Genomic DNA, 9774 nt, shown 5'->3' on the forward strand with positions numbered 1-9774 from the left:
CCTACCAGCTTCAACATAAAACCTGAGAAAGCAAAAAAATATATACCTTTATATTATTCATGCTGTTTTTCCTCATTTATTTCTCTCTTCATTTTCTTATTCCAAGTTCAATATAATAAAAATCAGAGTGACTTTTCTCTCAATAATTTTCCATCTGACACTGCCAATTATCACCAGCAACAATTCTTTTCAAACTAGTAAGAATCTGGTAAGAATAACTGAAAAGGGCTTCATCAAAGATCTGATCATAGAAAATCTACAGACATGCTCACACATCTTTAGCTTTTTTTTCAGACCTTCAGATGGGCCTCCCTTTAGGGTCACCCTAGCAGTCTGTCTGAGAGACACTAGAGTAATTCTTATCTCTATCTCTGAAAATCTCCAGATATTCACCATTCCCTCTTCCCTGATGGCTCAGATGGTAAAGAATCCGCCTGCAATGTGGGAGACCTGGGTTCTATCCCTGGGTTGGGAAGATCCCTGGAAGAGGGCATGGCAACCCACTCCAGTATTCTTGCCTGGAGAATCCCAAGGACAGAGGAGCCTGGCAGGCTATAGTCCATAGGGTTGCAAAGAATGGGACATGACTGAGCGACTAAGCACAGCATCCTCACACTCACCTACCACTCCCTACCCCAAGGCAGCCTATTTTAAGGATCCTGTTTAGGATAAAATAAAGGGTGAACTGATTATTTTAAAATATTGGGGATTCCAAAGTCTAATGCCTTGCTATTTGCATATATATGTTCACTGTTGAACTGAAAGGTAACACCACATGTGACTCTACAGAACTTAATAAATGATCAAAACAAAAGAACAGACCACCCTTCCTAATCCTTCTAGGCTTTCATAATTCTTAGAAATTTGAGTTTCTGCATCTCTGTTTCTAGACTTAAGGAAAGACAAAGCTGTTTCTGAAGAGCCAGCTAGTTCAATGAAAACAAACAGACTGAGAGAGGTACTGGGGAAGGGTGTGGGGGGAGGGTTGAAGGAAAAGGCTGCCTTTGAACTCAAGAGTCTTCCAAACTATAGTACATCTGCACTATTAACAAGTACAGGCCGGATTGTGAACATGTGTGGACGGTCCCATCACTGAAAGTATTTGATCATATGTATCAACTGAGGAAGCCTGACAGTGCAGTAGCTGGTGTGGGTCAGAGGGCTAGAAGTGCAGGATCTGGGGCTCTATTTCTGCCCTGTTGGGAGGCCTGGCATGCTGCAGTCCATGGGGTCACACAGTCTGACGCGACTGAGCAAAACCGAACTGAACTGGGGAGTTTGGGAGAGCTGCTTCCTCTGCCACGTCCCTCCACCTCTTTAGTAAAATGTGGGTTGTAATAATAACCTGTCTGACAAAACTCTCAGAGGGTTTACTGATAATAGTGATAATAAAATACTTGTAAATTTTAAGTGCCATAGAAATGCTCAATTATTGGAACCGGTTTTGCCTGGGCAGTCAGTTTCTCTTCTGATATCTTTTAAAACATGTTTATGGGTGTATGATTTTTTTCACAATGCCAGGGAGACAGCGGCTTGAGCAAATTATTTCTAGCCTAAGGAGGGCAACAGGAAATGCTTTAATTACCCTGGTTGGGCTCATGAAATACTTTCACTTAATACTTTCATTGTATCTAGGCAGATAAAATCATTCCCATTTTATAGAAAAAGAAACTGAAGCCCAGAAGTGTTCACCAACTTACTCAAGGTCATCTGGCCAGACTAGAATTCAAGTTTTCTCACTCTTTGCACTCTTTCCTTACTCCTGGCACTCTTTTGTCAAAATGGGACAGAATGGCAATTAATTGATAGATTAGCCTTATATATTTCTGCTCACATTTGCCGACTACTCGCTATATTTCCACCATTATCTCATTTAATTTCCTAATTATGAAGCAGGTACTGTTTCTTAAGGAAACTTTCACTGATTAGTTCAACCAGAAAGAGAGCTCCTTCTACTAAAGTCACATAGCATTCTTCCTTACAATGCTCTTTTGATACATATCATGGACAGTCTTCCATTTTAGCTAAGTTTTCACACACACCCACACACACACACACTACATTATGATATCCTCAAAAATAGTAATCATATCAATCTTTAAGGCTCCATGGCACTCAGAATGGTGCAGAGTACATTCAGTTCAGTTCATTCAGTCTCTCAGTCGTGTCCCACTCTTTGCGACCCCATGAACTGCAGCAAGCCAGGCCTCCCTGTCCATCACCAACTCCTGGAGTTTACCCAAACTCAGGTCCATCGAGTTGGTGATGCCATCCAACCATCTCATCCTCTGTCGTTCCCTTCTCCTTCCACCCTCAATCTTTCCCAGCATCAGGGTCTTTTCAAATGAGTCAGCTCTTCGCAACAAGAGGCCAAAGTATTGGAGTTTCAATTTCAACATCAGTCCTTCCAATGAACACCCAGGACTGATCTCCTTTAGGATGGACTGGTTGGATCTCCTTGTAGTCCAAGGGACTCTCAAGAGTCTTTTCCAGTACCACAGTTCAAAAGCATCAATTCTTCGGTGCTCAGCTTTCTTTATAGTCCAACTCTCACATCCATACATGACTACTGGAAAAACCATAGCCTTGACTAGATGGACCTTTGTTGACAAAGTAATGTCTCTGCTTTTTATGCAGAGTGCATTACCGATGCTCAATTAATATTTGTTGTTTGAGTAATTACAGGTATGTGATGAAAAAAAATACATGGATACAAGTTTCATAGCAATAAATATTTCACATTACAGAAAAATGAGAAGTCATAGAGCTCCAATTATTTTAGTAAACACTACATTAGCTGATTAAATTTCTTCTTACCATTATTTTAAGTCTCAGCTATATCTTAGAAATGTATATTTTCAAGGCTCAGAATTTGCCAGTGGAAAATCATTCTATTACACAGCACAAGTACCTCACGTGTGGCTGATCTGCTCACCCAAGCCTCTTTGCCTGATGGCTCCTTACCTGATAACATATTGTCTGTTTTTATTGAGGGAAACTTCAAAGTCATTTCATGCTTGTGCCTATGAATCATCAGATGATCCTCTGTTGGGAAGCGCTGTCAGACAAAATATAAAAGGGAGAGAGGAGAGGAGCCATTCAGTTTTATAATAAATATTTGCCATCACAGAGAAAAAGATTTATTCAGCATTGCAAATGTGACAGGCAAAACAAAAAGTTAGTTCTGAAAAAGTGTGAAAGCATGGTTGGTAGTAAAATGACAAATTATTTTATGCAAGCACATATGCATTCATGTCAGACTTTGGGAAAGAATTCCATGTCATGCTTAATTATTTGCTGTATATCTACAAATGTACCCCATGACATTTGCATACTATGTTTCTGTATATGAAGACACTGAACACTGATTATCTCAGTAATCATAATTATATATATGATATATAGTAACAAGACAAATTGCTTTTAATGTTCTATACTCCCTACAGTGTAGTAAACCAACACTTTAGTTTTAATTTTCAGAGAATGACACTATTATTGTCAAAATGCTGTGCCCAAATGTATTGAATTGTCTGGCTTCAGGTCATATGATGGGATTAGATTTCTTGGCCCTCTTGTGGTTGGGTGGAGCCATATGAGTGGTTCTGCCCATTGAGTCATGAATGGAAGTGACATGTCACCCAGATGTGAGCATTACCTCCCTGGGGCAAGATCCTTTCCCTTTTAGCATGGCCATTCACAGTACCCCTCAATCATCCTAAATCTCTGGAGGATTATGAAAAGCATCTCCAAATTCTAAAGAATTATGAAAAATGTCCTGTCAATCTATAACTGAACTGTATGCTTGGGCAACTGAAATCAGTCTTTACTGTGTCAAGCCACTGAAGCTTTGAGCTGATTTGTTACTGCAGCAGAGCCTAGCTTATCCTGACTCACAATGGTACATTTTAATAACTAAAATTAACTGAGTATTTGCCTCATCAAAGTCAAATGAAAATACAACAAAAGACAATTAGGTCTGCTAAATATTTCCTAGGCTCTGACAATTTAGAAAATCTTTCAGAGCATCCCAGCTCCACAGGATAGTGGCTATAAATTTCAATTACCATTGTATACTAGAATAGAAATCTTTTCTGCAAATAATATAATTTGTATTCAAGGGAATGAGAGGATTCACTAGGCTAAATTCATTGGAATATTTCAAAAGTAGTTCTTCAAATAAATATCACTCACTTCTTTGTCATTTGTATAACAAATTGGAGAGTAGAGAAGTTGCAAAGCATGGCCACATTTCTGAATACATGGAAGTCTCCATGACGTGTGGGTTTTTCCTGCAGGATCATCTATTTTCTTGGTCCTCTAACACCACAGTAGAATGACTGCATCAAATATGTTATAATACCATGTGTGACTTAGACACATAGATTAAAGTTCTTAAAGTCTTTCTGTCAAAAGCCTTGTCATAATTTTTCAATAATATATAACCAAAAAACAACATGGTAGCAGGCTTCATTTGCAGCCATTTGGGCAGCCATTTTTGGCTCCATAAAATAATAGCCTAAAATAGAATATAAACAGAAAAAAATAGAATATAAACTTATTATATACTAATAATAATTTCCATAATATATCATAGTAACTATAATTATCTTCCAAAAGGACAATATAGGATATCTTGAATTTTCTTTTTACATTTGGTAGGAAAGAAAAACAGAAAGTTAAAGTGTTAGTTGCTCAGTTGTGTCTGACTCTTTACAACCCCATGGATTGTAGCCCACCAGGCCCCTCATTCCATAGAATTCTCCAGACACAATACTGAAGTAGGTAGCTATTCCCTTCTCCAGGGGATTTTCCCAACCCAGGGATGGAACCCAGGTCTCCTGAATTGTAGGCAGATTCTTTATCATTTGAGCCTTTCCATAACATCTCATATTAACTATAATAATGTTCCAAAAGAGACAATACAGGACATCTTGAATTTTTTTTTAAGTTTGGTAGGAAAAGAGCAGCAAATTGTAAATAGCCAAAATGAACAGTTTGCAACAGACACAGAGCTGAGAGAGGCCAATGGAACTTAAAACATGGTTAATGCAGAGAGCAAAGGAACACTGAAATTAACATTGGACTTTGTGAGATTAGAAAGAGCATAAGAAACTTGTCTCTCCTCTCTTGTGGGACACAGTTAATTTATAAGGAGCCATAACACATACATAAAAATCTCCCAGATATTACAAGCTGTTCCTAATAGAGCAAAGGTTCTTTCCAATTAGGGAAAAGGGTGGGGGAATCCATCCATCACCTCCAACACAGTGCAAGCACTCATAATCCATACTTACTTCCATTTCCAATTCCCAGCCATCCCTTCTTCTCCACGCAGTTTCTCAGGCTATGGAGTGCAGCTAAAGTAAATGTCATGATGGACTGATTCCCTAACACCCCAACAGGAGACCCTTGGAATCACTGACCAACAACTATATATTCTTAACTCTAATTTCTCTTCAACTGAAAGATGCTCATATTTTTATAACAGCTTGTCAAGAAAAAACACTTCCACATTAAAGAGAGACATCAAGTTACAGGTTTATCTTCACATTCAAATTTAGAGGGTGTTGAAAGAAGAGGCTTGGAATTTTACCTTAAAACCAAGAAACTGTGCAAATTCTCATTTCTCATGTTTGTCCAACTATTTCATCAGTTCACTCAGCCTTCTCAAGGAAATGACCTGCTTTCACTGAAGCTGAAGATCATTTGAAATGCACCCCTCCAAGCTTTATTATCACCTCCATCTTAGAATCTGCATTAACTTCATAGGTTCTATTTCCGTTCTCTCCTGTCTCAGAGGAATGAGCACCCCCATCTCCTTCACAGGATCCTCTACACCCCTGTCTCCTGAGGATGGACAGTCAAGCTGTGATCCTTCAAGTCAGCATGCTCACTCCTCCTTGCCCTTGACAAAATCCAGCCCGGAGAGCCCTCACTTTAAAAAGAACCTTTTTCAAGCTGCTTCCTTCTCTGGCTACCATTATATCACTCTGCTTTCCGTCACTCCCTAGCACTCTTGAAAGACTCCTCTATGCTGGCCACCTCCACTTCCTCACCACCCACTCGCTCAGTAATCCCTTCCAATCTGGCCCCCAACCGGACTCCTCTCTCATAGGTCGCCGGCAGGCACCCAACTGCCAAACCCAACAGCCCCTGCTCAGGCCTCTCGCTATCCCAGCTCTAGCAGCATCTGACACCAGTGACTACACGTCTGTAACATTTGTTTATTTATACCCTGCCTGATTCCAAGAAGGAGACAAGATGGCTTGTAGCAATACCTAAAATAGAAAGGGAGAGCATCACGTAGAAGTAGGTGATCCCCCCAAAGAGACAGATCCAAAAAGAAACAAGGCTAAAGCCGAAATGCAAAGCATTGGGGTGTCACTCTTAACAGGGGCAATTTAGCTCCCGAGGGGACATTTAGTAATGTCTGGAAACATTTCTGGTTGTTACAACTGAGGAGTGCTCATGGGATCTAACAAGTAGAGTTCAACAACGCTGCTAAGGATCCTACAGTGCACAGGGCGGGCCTCCCCAGAGGCTCACTGGGTAAAGAATCTGCCTACAATGCAGGAAACACGGCAGGAGCCATGGGTTCAATCCCTGGATCAGAATGGTCGATGAAGAAGGAAACAGCAATCCACTCCAGTATTCTTACTTGGAAAATCCCATGGACAGAGGAGCCTGGCGGGCTACAGTCCAGGGGGTCGCAAAGAGTCAGATACAACTTAGTGTCTAAAACAACAACAATCCTTTAAAAGCGCATGTGCTTAGTTACCACCATCACAAAGGCAGAGTTGTGACCGAGATTGAGTTCATTATCACTCACAGACATTATTTGAGCCTTTCCATGCCAAGGACAAATGGAAACTTTCTTTCACTAACAAGTAGTTCACAAAGGCAGCAACTCAGCGACGAAACAACGACACAGCAGTGCATAGGGAAGCCCCCCTACCACCACCACAACAGAGAATTATTCAGCCCCAAATGTTGGTAGGGTTGAAAATGGGAAATTTCCACCACACTGTCCAGCAGCCACGGAGCACTGTTCTCTCTGACTTATCCAAGTGCTGGATGCAACTAAACCTTCCTCAAAGACTCTCTCTACCATCACTCACAACCCTGGAATATCCTGAAACCCTAACTCTCCATGAACCCTCTTTGGCCTTTGGTAAATCTCTCGAGGATCCCTTTCCCTTAAATGTCCCTTCCACAAAGGAAACCCCATTATCCTCCCTCAAGTAAAGTAAATCCCCCTATGATATTTTTCAGGGTGACCTGTGCTCTCCTTTCATGGAAAATTGCAGTTCATTAATTAATTGATGATGTGATCATGTGGTTCCACAGATGATGGTTAGCCTAGAAGCTCTGTGGGGGCAGGATGCATGGGTTTTATTTACACAGCCGACCCCTCGAAAGTGTGTTGAGTGTCTCAAATTGAACAAAACTTAATGTCACGTTTTCACAGCCAAAGCAAAGCAAACTACTCAAATTATTGGATTTTTTCTGGCAATCAAAACTCCTCCTTAAGAAAACTAGGTGGAAATCAGTTTTAACTTAGATAAGGCAACTTTCTGCATTCACAATGGAGAGTCATGGTCTAGCAGAATTTTATCCAGTACAACAACCTATCTATATCTTCCCAGTGTTTCCTATTTCAAAGGGACCTCCAAAACCAGCCCCAAATAGTTGAATTTCAAAATAATTTTCTCTGCCGCTTTCCTTATTTGTAGAGTGAAAACCAGCATTCATAGAAAGCCCTTGCAGAATCTACTAGAATCCAAGCAAGGGATGCTGGTTTCTTAGCCAGGGTCTGATGTCACCAGCAGCATCACAGGGCAATAACATTTCATGTTCCCATGGCATCTTCCCCCCAGGAAGCTTCCAGAACCCTCCTCACACTCTCTGGGGAGATAAAATGAAAGGGTCCTTAATGGACATCGCCTCTCATTGACTGACAGACATGGTTCCATGCTGTGCCACCAACCCCACAATATAAACAGACAAAAATATGGGGCCTGATTCCATTTGAAACTACTGGGCACTTTAGAGAAAGAGAGCATAACTACCCACATGCCTGTGCTCTGAGTTCTAAGCTTGCTGTTTATCCCATAAAACGAAGATCTTGGCATGAGAGCACCATGTGTAGTCATTTTCCAATGACTAGAACTTGGAGATATCCAAAGGGTCAAGGGTAGAAAAAGTCTCCATCAAGTTCCAAAGGGAAAATGCCAAACTCTGATTTTAGATCATGGATGTTTCCAATTTCTTTCAAAGACAGGGGTTCTCGTATACGAGTAGCCGCAGTCATCATAGCAACAGTGGATCTTAATTGAGCACAAGGTGCTGGTCCTTTATTAACACTCTGCATACAGAACTTCATCTAAGCCTCACATCTAATCCACTTGATAGGAACCACTGGAGGCCAAAAGAGGGTTAATCCAGCACAGTAGGCCAACTTCCTCTCTTAAAGATAAGCGGAAAAACTGTGGGTTCTAGTAGAGTCTAGGAGTTTTATTTTACTCAAGTGGGAAAACAAAACGAAATCGAATTCAGTCTCTGCCGGTGAGCTATTTCACCAGTAATCCAATGGCCCAGAATTTAAGTGGCTATTGTCAAAGCAGGCACCCTCTTTCCCCTAGTCTGAAATATCAATCCTGAACATCTGGTGGGCAGGATTCGGCTGGCTTACTTCCCGGGGAAGGTTATGGGGGGAAATGGCCAACACCAATGTATCGCAGAGGCTGGGCGGGGAGTAGTTCAAACTATTCAAAGTGGAAAATGATGATGATGGTGGTGGTGTCGGTGGTGAGAATATCCTGGTATAAGAAGGAAAGCCCGCAGCAGGCATGATGGCCAAGTGAGAGGTGCCTCCCTGTGGGAAGGTACTGTGTCCCCTGCCGGCAGAGCAGAGGACCCCCCACACTCACCTGGGAGCAGCCTGGGGCACTGCAGACAAACGGCCTCTCCTGCTCCAAATTCATCTTGGACTCCTCATAAATCTGAAGGGTCAGGGAGAAAAGGAGGAAGGAAAACAGAAAGTCATGAATATCTCCTGCTTCTGCCTGAGGAACACGAGAAAAGCCACAGTTTGGAGCCCTCTCCTCTGCTAATTCCCCTATTAGATGAGGAAAACATGAGCACGAGCAATAGGTCCTGCCTGCCTGAGGTGTATTAGGCTCCCTGAAGCCTGAGTTCCTGTATATTTCTCGAGTGCATATTTGCTGCACTTTGAGGGGAAAACTGCCAACAAAATGCAACTCCAAAAATGTCTGTTAGCGCAGAAATTCTGTCTGTAATAACACCCACCAGGTGTTATTTCCAGGTAAGACCCTTCACCTGTGCAGGAAGATTCCTAGGCAAAGATTGCATCAGTCCTTTGGGGTTGGCTGCTTAAGAGAGCAAGAGGAGGGTAGTTACTGAGCAATCATCAGTGTGAGGACCAACCCTGAACATCAAATTATTCTCCCATGATCACCCCACTGAGCTTTCATATGAACAAGGTAGCCCTACTGCCAGCTTAGCAAATGACCCTGGTGGTGAGCCATGCCTTAAATTCCCTTTCATTTCAGGCATTTGATGATACCTCAACAAAAACTATCCAAGTTGTGCAAGGGTGAAACCAGAAAATACAAAAAGCATTACCTTAAATATTCCATTAATTTGGTTTTACAGGCTGATTTGAAATTAAAATTAGATTAAAGGGGCTGCCTCCGTGATCTAGATAAGTTATCTGGAATAAGGTAGCTTTGCAGGGAAAAAACTTACGTTATG

General features: G+C 41.5%; 1 protein-coding gene across 1 annotated transcript in view; it reads right to left on the reverse strand.

Annotated features, from left to right (window-relative positions):
- The window catches only part of CREB5 (cAMP responsive element binding protein 5), a 347045-nt gene extending 338048 nt beyond the window's left edge, over positions 1-8997 (reverse strand). The window contains exons 1-2 of the mRNA XM_068972747.1: positions 8931-8997; positions 2965-3058 (exon numbers count right to left, since the gene is read on the reverse strand). Of these exons, the coding sequence (XP_068828848.1) occupies positions 2965-3058; positions 8931-8984 (148 nt within the window). The 5' untranslated portion in view covers positions 8985-8997. The remainder of the gene's footprint in view (positions 1-2964; positions 3059-8930) is intronic.
- Positions 8998-9774: the final 777 nt, after the last annotated feature.

This window comes from Capricornis sumatraensis, chromosome 5, assembly GCF_032405125.1.
Source record: "Capricornis sumatraensis isolate serow.1 chromosome 5, serow.2, whole genome shotgun sequence".
NCBI classification, from domain to species: domain Eukaryota; kingdom Metazoa; phylum Chordata; class Mammalia; order Artiodactyla; family Bovidae; genus Capricornis; species Capricornis sumatraensis.